Source organism: Gallus gallus, chromosome 33 (genome assembly GCF_016699485.2).
Source record: "Gallus gallus isolate bGalGal1 chromosome 33, bGalGal1.mat.broiler.GRCg7b, whole genome shotgun sequence".
Classification (NCBI taxonomy): Eukaryota; Metazoa; Chordata; class Aves; order Galliformes; family Phasianidae; genus Gallus; species Gallus gallus.
The window spans coordinates 2,204,998-2,225,004 of NC_052564.1; the positions used below are offsets into that span (position 1 = coordinate 2,204,998).

Here is a 20,007-nt window from a genome sequence, read left to right on the forward strand (position 1 = left end):
GGTTGGGGCAATCCCAGATATGTGCACAGGCTGGGAAAAGATCTCACTGAGAGCATCTCTGCGGAGCAGGATTTGGGGGCCCTGATGGACAAAAGGCTGGACATGAGCAAGCAGTGTGCGCTTGCAGCCCCAAAGACGAACAGAATCCTGTGCTGCAACCAAGGGGGCTGGCCAGCACGGTGAGGGAGTTGTTTGTCCCACCTGCTCCGACCCCATCACACCCCATATGGATTACTGCATCGAGGCCTGGGGCTCCCAACACAAGAACGATGTGAAGCTGTTGGAGACCATCTAAGAGGAGATCCACCAAGATGATCAGAAGGACGGAGAGCTTCTCCTATGAAGACAGGCTGAGGCAGCTGTGCTTGTTCAGCTTGGAGAAGAGAGGGCTCTGGGGAGACCTCACTGCGGCCTTCCAGTATTTAAAAAGAGCTCATAGGCAGGAAGGAAATCAACTTCCTGCACAGTACGAATATGGCAGGACAAGGGGGAACAGTTTCTACTAAAAGAGGAAACATTTAGATTACATATTAGGAGATAATTCTTTGCTCAGAGAGTGGTAAAGCACTGGAACAAGTTGCCCACAGATGCTGGACAACAAGGAGGTGCTCAAGGCCAGGCTGGATTTGGCCCTGGACAACCTGATCTAATGGGTGGCAACCTGACCATGGCAGGGCAGTTAGAAGGGATATGTTAGGTTCCTTCCAACCTACCACATTCTATGACTTAATGATTCTCTGATAAGTGCCACCAAAAACGGAGCTCTAGGTCCAGCAGTTGGTCACTTACAGATCAGCCTGGGACTCTCAGTCTGTGTCCTCCAATCTGTGGAGAACCACAGGAAACAAAACAGGAGGGAGCAAGTCCTTGGCTGCATGGCTGACACCAGCTTTGGAAGCAACCTCCAGGATTCTGTCTCTGCCCTGAGCAGCTGTGGGGGATGGAGAGGTCAGTTTGACCTCTTTGACTGCTGACTTGATGATAATGAGGCTCTGGGAAAAAGAAAGAAGGGCTGAATAACGGGATGTTTTGCATCTAAGCATAAGATAAGCTCACTGCTGTTATGAAGATTTGTTATGAAACTTGCTTGAATTCTAGCCCATGGATTCTTAGTGGAAATGTACTGAATACATGTGTTAGACTATAAAAAGCTTGCTTGGGAGAATAAAGGAGAATCTTTCGCACGAGAAACCTGTGTTGTGTTGCTAGCCTGCGACAAGCAGCCCCTTGTGTTATGGTGGAGGTAGCAGGGAGACAAACTCTGACACATGGGTGCACATGGCCTGTTCCTGCCTGCTACCGCACTGCCACTGGATACCTCTGGATGCCACTGTAGAGACAACAGGACTGCTGTCAATTCATATGAGACCCAAGGTCTACCAGGTGTGTAGAGGTACAATGGAAAGCTTGGAAGTGGAAAGAGAGCAGCACTCAAAAGACCACATTTTGCCCTTGCCCATTTTCATGGCCCCAGGAAAGCAGCAGCCCTGACCTGAAGGCAGCGAGGAGCAGAAGCCCACTGAGTAGTGAGGTGCAGCCTGCAAGGAAACTTGGGCTGCTGCTCCATTTGGCACCTGGGCTCTTGGCCCCTGAATCCCTCCTGCATAAGGGGGTTTCTCTTCCAGCTCTAGAGGAGAAGGGAAGAAAAGTGAGCTGAGAGAAATGAATTTCTACTGTCTTCTTCATTGTGCTTATGCACATGGGAAGCCCAGATCTGTAGGTACATGAGATGAATTTGTCAAAATAAATAATTAACAAGAAGGTTTAGAATAACTCTATTTAAAACAAAATGTGAGTTTTAGGGAATAACAAACACAACATTTAACAAAATACTGATTTAATATTTTCTGATATATCTGGGGATTTCCCAAAGTTTCCTCAGGGCATCCCTGAGCTCCTGGTTCCTCATGCTGTAGATGAGAGGATTCACTGTGGGAGGTACCACCGAGTACAGAACTGCCACCACCAGGTCCAGGGAAGGGAAGGAAAGGGAGGAGGGCTTCAGGTAGGCAAACATGAGAGTGCTGACAAAGAGGGAGACCACAGACATGTGGGGGAGGCACGTGGAGAAGGCTTTGTGCCGTCCCTGCTCAGAGGGCATCCTCAGCACGGCCCTGAAGATCTGCACATAGGACACAACAATGAAGACAAAACACCCAAAAATTAAAGAAAGGCTAAAATCAATAATCCCAGCTTCGCTGAGGTAGTCTGATTCTGAGCAGGAGAGCTTGAGGACCTGGGCCACTTCACAGAAGAACTGATCCACAGCATTGCCTTGGCAGAGTGGGATAGAAAATGTATTGGCAGTGTGCATCAAGGAATAGAGAACCCCAGTGCCCCAGGCAGCTGCTGCCATGGTGGCACAAGCTCTGCTGTTCATCAAGGTCCCGTAGTGCAGGGGCTTGCAGATGGCAACGTAGCGGTCATAGGACATGATGGTGAGAAGGAAAGTCTCTGCAGAAAGTAAGAATAATAAAAAGAAGACCTGTGCAACACATCCTGCATAGGAGATGGCCCTGGTGTCCCAGAGGGCATTGGCCATGGCTTTGGGGAGAGTGGTGGAGATGCAGCCCAGGTCGAGGAGCGCGAGGTTGAGGAGGAAGAAGTACATGGGGGTGTGCAGGCGGTGGTCGCAGGCTACGGCTGTGCTGATGAGGCCGTTGCCCAGGAGGGCAGCCAGGTAGATGCCCAGCAAGAGCCAGAAGTGCAGGAGCTGCAGCTGCCGCGTGTCTGCCAACGCCAGGAGGAGGAACTCGCTGATGGAGCTGCTGTTGGGCATCTGTGGTTCCTGGGCACGGAGTCCTGTTCAGGGTGCAGAAGATAATGACAAGGCAGTTGTCACAGTCACACCTCCTGCTATGCTGTAAAACCTATTCTTTCTTTTAGGACATTGTTCATTAGCTCCATTACTTGAATTTAATTTCATGAAGCTCAGCAATCCATAAGCAGCTTATGGGAGCTTTTGCTTTCCCCTCATTTTTTAATCTTATCCCATATTCCTGGATATTTTATGTTTCCATGTCTCTCCTGTTTACCCCAACTGCTCTTAGATCCCACAACCCGAAACTCTGAGCACTTGAATTTCTGTTAGAGAAAGCTGCCTGTTTGCAGGATAAGTGCATTATTCATATCTGTAGAATATGACAATCATTTCAACTGCTTCTATCCTTTGAGAAAAGAGAGGCTGAAAGCAAATTCTCTGTCACTGTATACAAAACAAGTGTCTGAGTGAAGTAAAATTCAGGAGTCTCAGAGGTGTGTTCGAAGTTGACAGCCTCTTTTCAGATTTCAGCCTCCCATCCTTTTTCCTTCCCTAAGAATAGCAAAAGGAAAATCCCTGCCTTGTATCTCCTTGTGCAAAGAGCTCTTGGAAACATTCTGGGGCGCAGTGTAGCTGTGAGCCCCCTGCCCCAGGCAGCAGCTGTGGCAGCAGAAGGCCCCTGCCCTGCCCTGCCGGGTGGCTCCTTCCCCCCACACATATACCCACAGCATCCTGCACAGCTCCCCGGGCAGGCTGAGTGCTGAGCCTGGCAGGCGGCAGAGTCCCTGCCCCGGCACACAGCCCCTGGGGCACAGCAGGGACCCTGCTCTGCACCACAGCCCTGGGCACCCGGCTGCACCCCCGGCTGCACAGCCTGCAGCCATCCTGGCACACGCAGCCCTCAGGGCTGTGCTCTGATGCTGCAGCACAGAAGCCCTCAGCTGGAACAGGTCTTTCTCCACAGTAAAGAAACATTGAGCACCTTCAGCCAGATATCTAATGGGATGTCCCAGATTTAGTGTTCCCTCCAGGAAAATCAGAGCAATTGCCTGGAGCAAAAGACTCACCTTGTCAAGGATAGTGAGAAATGCACCTCCAGTGACCTCTCAGCCTGTTATTGTGCCATACAATGCATAACCTCTCTTCCTTCTCTCCTCCCCATCTCCTGATGGTCATGGCCCCAGCCCTGCTGTATGGTGCTCTGGAGCTGTTCCTGGGCGCAGTTGTCTCTCTGTATCACTGCCCACTTATATCAGCTCCCTGTGTCTCAGGAGCCCAGTACAGCTCAGCAGCAGAGAAGGAGATTTCCTTCTCCCCACAGCTCTCCCTAGAGATATCCATGGGCATCCTGTGCTGACAGCTCTTGCAGGACAGCACAGTCATCACTGCAGAATGTACTTTGAAGTCAGATCCATTAATCAATACGTCCAGAGGATTCCAAACACGTGGATGTTCCTAACAAAAGAAGTTTGACCATAAGAGAAGCAAATGCCAAATCTGGAAACATCTGCTCATGACCCGTAACAAAAATGACAAACAGACAAAGACAAGGTGGGGTGGACTTCCCCTGTTCTGGGCAGTGATAGAGCTGAGGCAGTGCAGGCATATCATTACAGAATCATACAGTGGTTTAGGTTGGAGGGGACTTTAAATAGGACCTAGTTCCAAGCCCCCAGCCATGGGCAGGGCTGCCTACCACCAGATCAGGCTGCCCAGGATCCCATCCATCCTGACCTTGAATGCCTCCAGGGATGCGGCACACAAAATGACTTTGGGCAACCTGTTCCGCTTCCTTTGAGTAGAAAATTTGTTCCTAAAAGCTAAACTAAATCTCCCCTCTGTACTTTAAAGCCATTTCCATTTGTCTTATTACTGTCACACCATCTCATCCTAGCCCTAGTGTTTGGTATCTTATCCGCTGATGGAAAACCTGGGACTGAAATGGGGTTCTGTTCCCCAGAGGTCCATGGGAGCCAGAAGTCCTCTTAGTTGAATTCAGATGTGCACAATGAGGTGTCTGTGTGTGAGCCCCTCATCTGACTATTTGGTCTTTATTCAACAGGGACTGCGTTGCTCACACAGACACACTCAGTGATGCCAAGGTGCCTGGGGTGATCCTAGTTGTGTGCTGGTGCTTGTAAAGTGTGGTGGAACATCTCTGAGATAGACACCTCCTTCCTGAGCATCAGCTGAGGGCCAGAAGGGAGGTATTCTTGGCCATCCTAAATGCCACCACAGCCCTATGCTTAGGGCACCCAGTGTGCCTTTTGCACCTATCCCCATGGAGCACGTAGCATTACTCCGCTGACCAAATGGATGAGTGCCGTGAGCAGCACGACACAGTGTTCTCATGCCAGGAAAATTTATTTATTGCTTTGATGATCACGATCATGAGTCTGTGTATCCCTGCTTATTCTTCTAAGCAACCCTTTTATACTCTAACACACATATTCAGTACATTTCCACTAAAAATGCATTGGCTAGAAAGCAAGCAAATTCCATAACAAATCTTCCTAATCAGCAGAGAGCTTATCTTATGGCTTGGTACAAAACACCCCTGTTTATTCAGAGCTTCTGTCTCCTTTCCAGAGCCTCATTATCAGAGAGTCAGCATTCAACAAGGCCGAGCTGACCTCTCCATCTCCCACAGATGAGCTCACAAAAGAAGAGCCAGATCTTCCTCTCTGCTCCACCTGTGTCAAACTCTGGAGTTCAAGGCATTACAAAGCTTTGGCACATCTACATTCTTTCACTGATGACACCTCAGTTTGCTCTGGGCTCTCATTTGAATGGCATCAGGAGAAGTCTAGGGTCATGCCAGTTCCCAGATGATAGGAAGCTGGCAAACATTGTTCCAGTTTGAAAGAAGATCAAGAAAGATGATCTAGGCAATTATGAACCTGTCAGTCTCACTTCAGTACATAGTAAAATTATGGAAAAAAAAAATGATGATGAAAGCTATTGAAAACACCTGAAAGACAATTCTGTCCTTGCTCACAGCCAATAAATTCCATGACTGGAAAATCCTATTGAACTTAATGTCCCTTGATGAAGAGGTCATCCATTTAGATGAACAAGGGAAGCAAACTGATGTTGACTTTTTGGATTTCAGTAAAGTTTTTGATACTGTTCCTCACAGAATACTTCTGGACAGAATGTCCTGCATAGGGTTAGACAGAAACACAGTGTTGTGGGTGAGCATTTGGCCAATGGATGGGGCCCAAAGGCTTACAGTAAAACTGTTCCATTAAGTTGACGGATGGTCACAAGTAGGGCACCTCCAGGCTCCATTTGAGGACCACTTCTCTTGGATGTTTTTATCAATGACCAGCGTGCAAGAGTAAAAGGTGTTTTGAGCAAGTTTGATGATGATGTTGAACTGGGAGGAGCTGTTGTCACCACTGGAGGTGGAGAGGCCTTTCAGAGAGATGTGGACAAGATAGAGAACTGGGCAAGCACCAACTGCATGAGGTATAACAAGAACAAGGGCCTGATTCTGCACCTGGGAAGAAACAACCCTGGACTTACACACTGACTGTGGGATGGGATACTGGAGAGCAGTGCCACCGAAGGGGACTGGGGGTCCTGGTCAACAGCAAATTGGGCGTGAGTCAGCAGTGTGTCCAGGCAGCCACAAAGGACAACCGTCCCCTGGGGGGCACTGAGCACCGCATTTTCAGCTGGGTGAGGGAGGGGATTGTCCCTCTCTGCTCTACACTGCTGCAGCCTCACCTGGAGCACTGGATGCACTTCTGGGCACCATAGAACATAAAAGACGCAAAGCTTTTGGAGACTGTCAAAAGGAGGGACCTAAAACTGAGAGATCTGAAGTTCAAAGTTTCATTGGGATTGACTGCTTGTTGAGGTTGACCCCTTCTCACATCCCACAGCCTGGGATGAGACACACTGCCCACATGGGACTTGGGTCTCACAGCATTAATGTACCCCATGCAGAGCCTGGGAGCTGCTGTCCACTTGTCTTTCATTTGACCTCATACAAACCTGCATCCCACTGCCCCAGGAAGGGCCCTGAGCCAGCAGGAGGGACAGGATCTCCCTGCCAAGGGTCTGGGGATCAGGGCTTGGCCTTTCTGCTTCATAACACAAAGGAGGCTTTTCTCAGCATCACAGCCACCATCCCAGTGCCTTTGTCTGCCTGTCAGCATGGCTTCCAATTATTTGCTCTAACAAGTCCCTGGGGAAGCTTGCTTGTTAGTGGTCCTCAGTGGGGCCCATTAATACTCCAAGAAACTTCTCTATTCCTTCTGACTTGGTCTTCTTGAGCATTTTATGCCATCTTCTCTCTGCACTGGTGGTTGATGGACTGAGCAGCGAAGGCCACCTGAGGCCCATTACAACCTAAAGAGCCCTCCTGTGCCTTGTGCCTTCCTGACATCTTCTTCAGGTGTTCAGAACTTGTACAGCTAACTGGAGAGGTATCTGGAGAGAGTTTAAAGAGCAAGAGTTAGGTGGGCATTTTAGATGTCTCAATATTTATTTACTTATTTATGGTTGTGTTTAAACAAGAAGTTAAAAAATCACTTGGCAACTGATACTGATCCAGGATGTCCCATAATGAGCTTTGCTCTGTCACTGTTGTGGACAGATGTCCTCCTCAACTTTTCCAACCCATTTTTACTCCCGTTGGCCCCATGAGACTGCCATCACTTCTCCTCACATCACTCTTCTCCTCTGGAGTCACCCGCTCACTGCTAAACCTCCTTTGCACCAACTCCCTCTGGCTTTTTCTCAGAGAACCAGCTGCACGTGGGCAATGAAAGCTTTCTCTTTTTTGCCAACAAAAAGAAAGAAACGTGATGAAATTTTATGAACAGAAAAACACAGTGATCAACTGCATGTCTTGTTCAAGCTGCACCTAATGGTGTTTGTCTTTTGCAGGGAATATTTGTACAAGAAATGAGTTAGACAGAGATAGGAAGGGATAGATATAATCAAAGTAAAGGAGTTGACAAGAGTGTCCATCAGACTTTGGAGAGATGGAGCAGGTTCCGATAATCTCCCTGAAGGTCGCAGATCAGCGAGATAGTTGGGAGGTATCTGAGTGAAGAAAGAGCAAGTGATGGGGAGATGTGGAGAGCAGTGGGAAGAGCATGTGTCCAGATGGCCTGCTGAAAACATGCCCTTCAGCATGGTCATTTATTTAACACAGCTGGAGACCCCTGGAGGATGAGGGACATGAAATACGCAGCAGGGTAGAGCAGCGGTGGACGCTGGGCATTAGGCACAGGGCATTGGCACTGGCACCGCTGTCTGTGTCCCTGTACCTGAAGGCATCTGTGTCCTGCAAACACAGGTCTGGAAAGCACAGCCTGTTCTGTAAAAGCAATACAAAACAAACAAACAAAAAAAAAAACAAAACAAAAGACTCAAAATCCCTTTGAAGTTTGAAATTCTCAACTTAAAAAGAAACGGGACACAAAGGATATTCAAAGTTGAGAAGTGTGTTAACAGATTTTTATCAACTCCAGATTGATGACTTCTGTCTTCTGTTGGTGATCTGAAATGTGGAGGCACTACTCCCAATCATGATCTTCTAGCCATGGTCTTGTTCAAATAAAAAAGGTGGAGGCTGACTTCTTACTTCATTTCTGAATAATAGGTCAAGGATGAATGATAATAAACTAAAAGAGACGTTTACATTAGACATTTGGAAGGAATTCCCAACATTCAGCTGGTCATGATGTGAGGCATGGTGCTGGTATGGAACAGGTAGCCCAGAGAAGTTGTGGCTTCCCCATCCCTGGAGATGTTCAAGATGTCAAGGGCCCCAGGCATCCACATCTACTGCGTGACAGCCCTGCCCACAGAAAGGGGGTTGGAATGGGATGATCTTTTAGGTCCTTCCAATACATGCCACGCAAAATCCTACAGTTCTTGTCAACTTGTTCCAACACAGAATCCTGTTTGCTCAGGTATTCCCTGATCACCTCCTCTTTCACCAAGGGCACATCTGTCTTGCACCAACATTTCCCACCTCTCTCTGGCACCTAGGATTCCAAGATGCCCAGTATCAGAGACTTTTTCCATGTCCTGTCTCACCAGGTTCCCTGCCCCATTCTACTGTGGGCCCAAATTCTCCCCAGCCTTCCTTTTGTAGCTTACATACTTCTACAAGCCCTTCTTGTCTTTGATATGCCTGGGCACATTCAATTGCAGTTGAACTCTTACATTCCCAAACTCATCTCAGCAGGTACAATGGACAAAGTCTCTGCATTGCTGCCAGCTTACCTCTTCTTGTTTCCACTGCCTGTATGTTTCCTTTCTGTGTTTGTGATTGACCTGGTCTATCCTTCCAATTCCTGCAGCACTTTCTCACAATTTTACCTAGCTTCCTCATCCTTGGAATGGACTTATTCTGCTTGGAAGCAGTGCTCCTCGGACAGTTACTATATTTTTTGACCCTATTCCCATCAGAGCCTTACCCAGCGGGACCAGCAGTTCAGGTTCTCTTTGATCTTCGCATTCTCCACAGGTACCCAGCAGAAAACCTCTGCTCTTTGGATTCTCTATGGCTTGGGTCAGGAAACTGCCATATGACCCCTCCAGGGATCTTCTGGATGGTGTATGCCCTGCTGTGCTGTCCCTGCAGCAGATACATGAGTGAAAAAGGCCCAAAATGTTGGACAAGGGCTCCACTGCATGAAGCTCCCATCTGCCTGTAGAGGGCACCTTCCACTTGCTCTTCCTGATCAGGAAGCCAGGAACAGACACTGTTGGGCTCCTCTGTTCACTATTTCCTTTCTGTTTATTTCCACTGTTGGACTCCATCCCCAGGCAGAGCTCAGTGCACTCCCACAGAGCACAGTCACTCTTCCTAATCTCATCACCCATCCATCATAAAGCCTCTGTATCCCACTTGTGCTGCAGTCCAGTTGTGGAAGCCGTTTAACCGTGTCCCTGTGGACCAAACAAGTGCTCAGGCCTGCATCTGTACAAAGATTTCTAGCTCATCATGTGTTGGTGTTCTCATTAGTGTAAAGAAAGAAGACATCCTAATCGGGAAGCATCATTGGAGTTATCCTGACTGGATAGCTTATCTTTGGTATTTGTGTTCAGAATGTGGCACACAGGCATCAGACCCACTTTGGGACTTGGAGTTTTCCAAGCAGCACAGACCCTCCTACGGCATGGCTTTCCTGAAGGCCCTGTGCTACATTTGTATCTGCATGTTAGTGTACTGGATAGCCCAGGGAACTGGCATGATACTAGGCTGCTTCTGATGCCATTCTGACGAGTTTTTGTCATTTGAGGAATAAAGATGTGTGTTAGCTTGGCAGTACCTTGAGCTACAGAATATGCAGCAGATGGAGAACAGAAAAAGATCTGCCTCTTCTTTTGTGAGCTCATCCATTTAGTCAGCTGAATTACTCTGCATGTCTCATTTAGATGGGGGACAAAGGCACACCTAGGGGCCATAAAACGCAGGGGTCTGATGTCATTTAGGATGGCCAAGAATACCTCTATCTCCTCTCTGGCCCTCAAATGATGCTCAGGAAGGAGGTGTCTATCTCAGGGATTTCCCACACACTTTACAAGCACCAGAACAAATCCAGAGCCACCCCGGTCATCTTGGTCATCACCCAGGGTCTGTGTGTGAGCAACTGACTCCCCGCTGAAGGACCAAGGACTCAGAGCAGGAGCTCACATGCAGGCAACTCCTTGTGCACATCTGAACTGATCCGGAGGAATCCCAGCTCCTGTGGGTCCGTGGAGAGCTGAATCCCATTTCAGCCTCAGGGTTTCCATCTAGGGTGAGATGCCTGCACTGCCTCAGCTGGATCACTGCCCTGCCCAGGGGAAGTCCACCCCTCCCTGTCCTTCTCTGTGTGCCCTTTTTGTTTCAGCAAACAGTCTCTGGTACGACTAACCATATATCCGGAATTTGCCACTGTCCACATGACATTTGGAGGTTAATGCAGCAGATTTCAAAGTACAGTCACCATGCTGTTGTCTTTCAGGAGCTGTTGGCTGTGGAGACACAGGGACATCTCAGGGGAGGTGAGTGGGGAGGGAAAAATGACATCCTCTGCTGCTGAGCTGCGCTGGGCTTCTGGGACACAGGGAGCTCCTACAAGTGGGCAGTGCTGCAGAGAGACAGCTGTGCCCAGGAGCAGCTCTTCTGTACAGCACAGCAGGGCTGGGGGCATTTCCCTGCATAGAAGGGAAATGAGTGTGAGCAGGCTGTGAGCTCATTGAAGGAGGATTTCTCACAGCTCTTGACAAGGTAAACCTCTCGCTGCAGGCAATGCAGCCTCTTTTGCTGGAAGGATCACTTATCGTGCAGACAGGCAGATTTCTGAAAGACAAATTTAAGTGCACAGTGGTTGGGTCATTGTTCTGAGTGCAGATATGGTAAAGATACAAGACATGAAAACTGCTCATAAGAATATATCCAGGAAGCTGGGATATGATTACAAAATGAGTTCAAAGAAAGATCTGATAAAGCTTCTACTTCTTGTAGAATAATGAACCTCAGGAAATTAAACACAACATATAGAGTTAAATGGCCAATTTCCAAAGACAAATATATTTTTTATTATTATTATATGGAGGGAGGAGTGTATCTGAGAATGGTTTTGACTCATCATTATTTTCTGCACTCTGAACAGGACTCCAAGCCCAGGAAGTACCAGATGCCCAACAGCAGCTCCATCAGCGAGTTCCTCCTCCTGGCGTTGGCAGACACGCGGCAGCTGCAGCTCCTGCACTTCTGGCTCTTGCTGGGCATCTACCTGGCTGCCCTCCTGGGCAACGGCCTCATCAGCACAGCCGTAGCCTGCGACCACCACCTGCACACCCCCATGTACTTCTTCCTCCTCAACCTCGCCCTCCTCGACCTGGGCTGCATCTCCACCACTCTCCCCAAAGCCATGGCCAATGCCCTCTGGCACACCAGGGCCATCTCCTACGCAGGATGTGCTGCACAGGTCTTTTTCTTTGCCTTCTTCATCTCAGCAGAATATTCCATTCTCACCATCATGTCCTATGACCGCTACGTTGCCATCTGCAAACCCCTGCACTACGGGACCCTGCTGGGCAGCAGAGCTTGTGCCACCATGGCAGCAGCTGCCTGGGGCGCTGGGGTCCTTAATTCCCTGCTGCACACTGCCAATACATTTTCCCTGCCTCTCTGCCAAGGCAATGCTGTGGATCAGTTCTTCTGTGAAATCCCCCAGATTGTCAAGCTGTCCTGCTCTGATGCTTACTTCAGGGAAATTTGGCTTCTTGGGGTTAGTGCATCTTTAGTATCTGGGTGTTTTGCTTTCATCCTTTTCTCCTATGTGCAGATCTTCAGGGCTGTGCTGAGGATGCCCTCTGAGCAGGGACGGCACAAAGCCTTCTCCACATGCCTCCCTCATCTGGTTGTGCTCTCCCTGTTTGTCAGCACCGGCTTTTTTGCCAATCTAAGAGCCCCCTCCACCTCCTCCCCATCCCTGGATCTGATGGTAGCAGTTCTGTATTCATTGGTGCCACCAGCAGTAAATCCCCTCATCTACAGCATGAGGAACCAGGAGCTTAAGGATGCAGTGAGGAAAATGATATCATGGACTCATTTCAGCAGGGATAAACTTCTCATCTGTCTCTACAAATGATTCACAGTCTTCTCCATCATGGGCCTATTTTCTATTCCTTTCTGTTTGTACTATTTATTTATTTTCATTAACAAATACTTTTTTGTTTGCTGTTCATAGTTATGTTTATGTGTGTAATTATCATTAGTGGTTATCATCTTCCTGTACATGAGTTTGGATTCCTTCCACTTCTACTGCTACATCACTTTGCTCTCTTTCTACTGAAGCCCATATGATCCTGAGTCAGTGCTGACTCCCACAGCCTCTGTGTTCCACCTCTGTATCTGCAGGCAAATGAGATGCCAGCAGGCACCCTGGAGCTGATACAGGCTGGATTAGTGGAAGGTATCAGTGTATTAGCCTGAGGACCAATATATTACTTCAACAAAAGGAATCAGTGTGTGCTCATCCTAAAACTTCCCAGTTTAGTTTCACTTGGTGTGTGAACAGACCTGTCTTTATCAATGACCCTGTTTCACAGAAGCACTGAAATCACAACGGACTGCTTCTCTCTTTGCCTCCACCAGGTGCAAGGACTTGTTCTTGGGCTTGGTATAAACTGTTTGGAGTTAGAGTGCACCAAGATAAACGTTGCTGCTTGTGGCAAAACAAGCAATGGAAATTTGCCAAAGTGGGGGAAAAGAGCTAAAAGGTGAGCCAGGGTGCACTGTGATGAAGAGGAAGATGAAATAAAGGGGAGGAAGTAGGTATTGTGAGAAACAGGACGTGTGGTGTCAGGGGCTGTGCTGGGGGCACACCTCTGTACCACTGCACGCATGCTGCCCCACACAGTGCCTGCACAGAGCTGCCAGGGGTTGCCTATGGGTCAGCGGGGCCGGGCTGTCTTTCAGAGGTGAAGGCACACGGAGACACTGTGCTGCAGGGCTGGGACGCCAAAAGCACACTGGAACTCAGCGCCCAGCTGCGCCTTGCTCACCTTGCCTGGCTCCCAGGTGCCCTCCATGCTGCTCTGTCACTGCCCCTCCTCAACAGGACGGGGGAGAAAACACAGTTACACAATTCCTGGGTTGGCACAAAAAAGTACTTTATTCTTTCCTTGCTTAAAACGCACTGAAAACAAATTGTGTGTGTTAATGGCTGCGCATCAAATGCAGGTTTCTCTGCACACTTGGGAACAGCTATTGAATTCAGCGTCTCTTTCACCTTAGTATGTTAGTTGGAACTACACCTAACCCACAACACATTTGACTAATATTTTATATATTTTAATAGATTTCCAACACTGAAATCTGCTCACAGTCAGTTAGGATTTCACATACTTCCTATTCCTTATTTATTTTATTCCTGTTTACTGTAATTGAAGTGATTTGCTATGTTTGCATTTCATCTTTGTTGTCTCACCTCCTGACCTATTTTCCTGATTCTTATCGATAACTTCCTAAATTACCCCTGTGTAGCAGTTAGTTATTTCTGCTCTTGCTGTCACACCCAGTCTGTTGTGTCACTGCAGCTTGGGTAACGATTCACTTGTGAATGCTTTGGTCACTGCTGAACTCCAGACCATTCTGATAGGAGCTCTCTGGATACTGAAGTGAAGGTTGCTAAGTTACAGAAACACACTTATATACCAGGTACCAGCTGTAAGCAAAGAAGTAATCTAATAAACAATTTCTTTGTGTGTGCAGTAACAAGATGAATTTTACTGTAAAACAACGTTGGTTCTGAGATTTACTGTGTTTTGTTTAGCTCAGTATTTTCAGGATCTAAATGGGAAATCAGTATTTTCCCACAGCTTCATTACATTTTGTGGTTCTTTATGGTCAGAATGATAATGTGAACACTTTGACAATGCATCAGTTACACAGACCGGTACAAAAATCTACCTGGACTTCTGAAAGCCCTTTGGCATGGTCCCACATCACATCCTTATCTCTGTGGAGACATCTGTGAGATGGATTTGAAGGGTGGACTGTTCATTGGATAATAATTTGGTTGGAAGATCAAAACCAGATGACAGAGGTAAATGGCTTCCTGGGGAATGGGCTCCAACAGGTCGAGGCCGATCACAGTTGGTGTCCCCAGGGGTCAGCCTTGGGATCAGAGCTCTTCAACGCCTATCAGTGGCATGGATGATGAGATACAGCACACCCTCAGCAACTCTGCTGACGTCACCAAACTGCGTGGTGCAGTTGGCACGACAGAATGAAGGGGTGCCATCCAGAGGGACCTGGACAGGCTTGAGAAGTGGGCCCAAAGAAACACCATGAGGTTCAACAAGATCAGGTGCAAGGTTTTGCACTTGTGTTGGAACAATCACAGGTATGAGTACATTCTGGGAGAACTCCTACTAATGAGCAGCCCTGTTGGGAAGGACTTAGAGGTCCTGGGAGATGGAAACCTTAACAGAAGTGCTTGCAGCCTGAGGGGCCAACTGCACCATGAGGGGCCAAGTTTACCCTGGGCTCCATCAACAGAGAGGTGGCCGTCTGAGCGAGGGAGGGCATTGTCCTTCTTTAGTCAGCTTGCAGTCGTGCATTGGATTGCTCTGACCCATATATCCATGTGCAATATCCTTGCACATGGCCTTGTTGTTCTTGATGAGTTTCTCACAGACCCACCTCTGTAGCTTGTCTTATAACACATCAGAGCCTCCCTCTGGTTGAGGAGGGGATGGTGCAGAAGTGTCTGGGTGGGATCAGTGTGCACACATCCATGGGTCCAGATGGGATGCATCCACCTGTGCTGAGGGAGCTGGCAGAGGTGACTGCTGAACCTCTCTCTGTCATCTTTGACAGGCCTTGGAGAACAGGAGAGGTGCCCGAAGACTGGAGGATAGCCAATGTCAGTCCAGTCTTCAGAAAGGGCAAGAAGGAGGATGTGGGAAACTCCAGGCCAGTCAGTCTCACCTCTGTCCCTAGGAAGGGGATGGAACAGCCTGTTGTGGATGCCATCTCCAAGCAAATGGAAGAGAAGAAGGATATGAGGAGGAGTCAGCATGGGTTCACCAAGAGGTAATAGTACTTGAGTAACCTGGTAGCCTTCTATGATGGCATCACAGGCTGGGTGGATGGGGGGAGAGCTGTGTCCCTGCACACCGAGGGCCCACCGGCTTTGCAGTAGCAAAGGTTTACTCACAATTTTCTCTGGGTTTACCGTCACTTTACTCAGGGCTTTACTCACAATTTACTCCGGGGTTCCTAACAATATGCTTTAGGTTTTACCTTCAAGGTTACTTTGGGTTTACTCACAATTTACACCAGGTTTCCTCATTATTTACTCCGGGCTTACGCACCCTTTACTTTGGGTTTACTCACAGTTCTCTCTAGCTTTACTCACATTTTACATCTGGTTTTACTCACATTCTTCACCACGGTTTACACATATTTTACTCCATGGTTCCTCACAGTTTACTCCAAGCTTTGTTCACTCTTTACTCCAGGTTTATTCACTCTTTACTTCATGGTTACGCACACTTTACTCCGGGTTTACTCACAATTTTCTTTGGGTTTAGTCACACCTTACTCTGGGTATTATTCACACTTTACTCTAGCTTTACTAACCCTTTACTCCGGGCATACACACAATTCAATCCAGGTTTATTCATACTTTTATCTGGGTTTACTCTCACTTTACTCAGGACTTTACTCACACTTTACTCCGGGTTTCCTAACAATGTATGCCAGGTTTTACTCATATGTCTACTTTGGGTTTTCTCACAATTTACACTAGGTTTCCTCACTATTTACTCCGGGCTTACATACGCTTTACTTTGGGTTTACTCACACTTTTCTCAAGCTTTACTCACATTTTACATCAGGTTTTACTCACATTGTACACCAGGGTTTGCACATATTTTACTCCATGTTTTCTCCAAGCTTTGTTCACCCTCTACACCAGGTTTACTCACTCTTTACTTCATGGTTACGCACACTTTACTCCGGGTTTACTCACGCTTTACTTTGGGTTTAGTAACACCTTTCTCTGGGTATTATTCACACTTTACTCTAGCTTTACTAACCCTTCACTCCGGGCTTACACACACTTCACTCCAGGTTCATTCATACTTTTCTCTGGGTTTACTCTCACTTTACTCAGAGCTTTACTCAGACGTTACTCCGGGTTTCCTAACGATGTATGCCAGGTTTTACTTATAAGTTTACTTTGAGTTTACTCACAATTTACACCAGGTTTCCGCACTATTTACTCCGGTCTTACGCACCCTTTACTTTGGGTTTACTCACAGTTTTCTCTAGCTTTACTCACATTTTACATCAGGTTTTACACACATTCTACACAAGGTTTTACACATATTTTACTCCATGTTTCCTCACAGTTTGCTCCAAGCTTTGTTCACCCTCTACACCAGGTTTACTCACTCTTTACTTCATGGTTACGCACACTTTACTCTTGGTTTACTTACAATTTTATTTGGGCTTAGTCACACATTACTCTGGGTATTACTCGCGCTTTACTCTACCTTTACCAACCCTTTAATCTGGGTTTACTCAGACTGCTGTCCAGGTGTACTCATACTTTTCTCTGGGCTTACTCTCACTTTATTCCGTGTTTCCTAACAATGTACACCATTTGTTTTACTCACAACTATACTTTGGGTTTACTCACAATTTACACCAGCTTTACTCGCTATTTACTCCGGGCTTACACACCCTTTACTTTGGGTCTACTCACACTTTTTTCTAGTCTTACTCACCCTTTACTGCAGGTTTACTCAACCTTTACTCAGGTTTTACACACACTTTATTCCAGGTTTACACACATTTTACTCTGGGTTTAGTCACACCTTACTCCGGGTTTTACTCACATTTTTCTCTAGTTTTACTCCCCCTTTACTCCAGGTTTACTCAACCTTTACTCAGGTTTTACACACACTTTATTCCAGATTTACACACACTTCACTCTGGGTTTAGATACACCTTACTCCGGATTTTACTCACACTTTACCCCGGGTTTTACTCACAGTTGTTTACTTGCTGTAGACAATAAGATGACCAACCAGAGCCAGCCAAGAGTCTCCAACCTGACCCATGTCAAAGGAAAATAAGACCTCAGCCTTCATCCAAAAGTCCACCAAAGAACCACCAAAAGATACGCATGTGTCATAGAGCTGAGACTTGGGGCAGGGATAAATGTCAATCATTTTGGGGACTCGCTGTACTAACCCAATGTTTTCTTGGAAATCTAATGCATGTGTAAGCAGCAGCTTCTTTAAGTATGTGCCTTTCTTGCCCTCCGGTATGCAGGGTGGGTGGGAGGTACTGGGGGAGATGTGGTGTGTGCGCAGCGCTGATTAAACATAGCTGCTTTATAACTACTCTGTGGTTACAGAGTTTGATTTCCACCCATCACAGGGCACAGCCACTGGCACCATTGTCTGTGTCCCTGTACCTGGAGGCATTTGTGTCCTGCAAACACCGTTCTGGATAACATCTCCTTAAGAAAAATGAGAAAAAGAAAAAGGGCACCAAATTCCTTCAAAGACCAGCGTTTTCAAGCTAAAGAGGGAGAGGACTGGAGAGAATATTAGAAGCCGAGAAGTGTCTTAGCATATTTTTATTGATTTCAATCTTTGTTGTCAATCCTTGGTTTCAATTTCATTGACATTCATGAACATCTTTCAGCCTTACAGCTTCAAAAAGAAAAGAAGATCCATTTGTACCTTGCACAGAGCCTGGTGCCCCCCAGAATTTCCCTGTTCAGAACTGTCCATGACATCTCTCAGTCTTTGCACTGATGGAGTCAAACTGTGGTACTGAGCTCATTTTGATTTTCTCAGATAATGTTTTTGATGGTCACATGCAGCACAGGACGCTTCATGGCCTCCATGCCCTTAATGCCAGGTACACTTCCCCATTCTACTGGGGGTCCACATCCACCATAGCCTTCCTTTTGCAGCACATATAATTCTAATAGCCCTTATTGCCTTTGATATGCCTGGGAAGATTCAACTGTGTTTGAGCATTAGCCTTCAGAAACGAATCTCAGCAGGTACAATAGGACAAAATCTTTGTGCTGCTGTAAGGTGATCACTTCTTGTCTCCACTTTCTAAAAGAATTCTTCCTAATGTACTCCAAAGACACTTGAAGAAGCCAAGGTGTGCTCTGCTGTAGCCCAAAGGTGTGAGCTTGGCTTTTGCCCTCCCTTCAGACTCCTCAGCTCCACCATCCCATGGCCATTGCAGACCAGGTTCCCTTCAATCTTCACATTCCCTACAACCCCTTCCTTGCCAGTGAGTATGAGATCCAGTATGAGATCTCTCCTCTTCAGTTCCTCTATGGCTTGGTCAAGAAGCTGCCATCTGTGCTCTCCAGGCATAGCCCAGCCCCTATTTCCCTGTGGTCTGCAGACACCCACCTCTCCTCTCTACCCTGCTCTGACCCTGGCACTGCAATCCCTGATGTCTCTCAAGCCTCTCCAAACATCCCTTGAAACACAAAGCCATGGAGTGATCCCTTCGCATGGACCCACATCATAACCCTTCCAGTGACGTTTCTTCCTCTTCATGCTCAGTCTCTACATTTCAAGCTGCACTTTGAGGTAGGTTTTTTTCCCCTCTTGCACATTTCCACTACCAAGGAAAATTCCATCATGTTGGAAATCACTTCTTTATGGAAACACCACCCATCAACTTTCTTGTGGCCTGTCAGCCATTAAGAAGAAGGAACATCAACGTCATCTCCCAGGGCACGTGCAAGCTTCTTGGGTAGACACGACCAAGTCATGTCCCTCCTGCTGTCGAGTTGTGTACTCACACAGAACAGCCATCACAGTCCCTCACACAAACCTCCTCCTTCCTCTATGGGGCCTACCAGCTGCTTAGGCAGGGAGGATCCCACTGTCAACATGTCAACCTGGCACTTTCTGTCGGCCTCCCAGGGACACCGCAGATGTGATCCTGTATACACAGATCCCAGCCAGAAGTCAAGGGCTGACCAACAGCTGCTTCAGGCAGAAGTGAGCACACCATTCCTTCCTGTGACACCTTCCTGGTGCTGGCCTATCAACTCCACAGACAGAAGGGATCTCACTGCCACCTTCACAGCCACGTGCCACCTGCAGGCCCATGAGGTCCTGAGGTAGAGCTGAGCTCACTTCAGTGTTCTGAACCACCTCCTCCTTATGGTCTCAAGCTGATCAGTCACACGTCACCTCCTGTACATACCTCACCTCACATTCATCACTGCATTAAATGCATTTGCTCAAAGACTCCACGATTCCTGCTCTGCCCTGAAGAGCCAAGTACCCAAAGTTTGGGTTAGGGGAGGGATTGAAGGTGAGGAGGGCAGAGCACAGGAACTGCGTCTGTGGGTGTTGGGTGTTCAGGATAGGGATTAAGGGTCAGAACTCACCTTTTGAGGCAGAGATGAAGCAAAGGTTTAGTGAGAGGGCTTGGTGTTCTGCTAAGGTTTTCAGGACAGTGTAAGGGTATGGGCAAGCACTATGGATTATTGTTTTGCTTTGGAATGCAGTGAGGGCTAGCACTAATTATCACATTTTAATGCTAGCAATTATAGCTTGATTTTAGCATGAGTAGGAGAGTAAGTCTGGGAATCTGTGCAGTCCATTCCTTGGGAATGTTCCTGGCAGCAACTTTTTAAAGAAGCCCTGAGCCTTCAGGCACTGCCATGAGGAGATCTCCGCTAACGATAGACTTGCTGTAGTGGAAATGACCT

General features: G+C 47.4%; 1 protein-coding gene across 1 annotated transcript; it reads right to left on the reverse strand.

Moving 5' to 3' along the window:
• Nucleotides 1-1,232: 1,232 nt before the first annotated feature.
• LOC429750 (olfactory receptor 14J1-like) lies at nucleotides 1,233-19,179 on the reverse strand. The gene is made up of 3 exons (XM_040654644.1): nucleotides 19,144-19,179; nucleotides 2,365-2,752; nucleotides 1,233-1,330 (listed from the first exon to the last, which is right to left on the reverse strand). The coding sequence occupies exons 1-3, from the start codon at nucleotides 19,177-19,179 to the stop codon at nucleotides 1,233-1,235; spliced, it is 522 nt and encodes a 173-aa protein (XP_040510578.1).
• Between the last annotated feature and the right edge of the window lie 828 nt (nucleotides 19,180-20,007).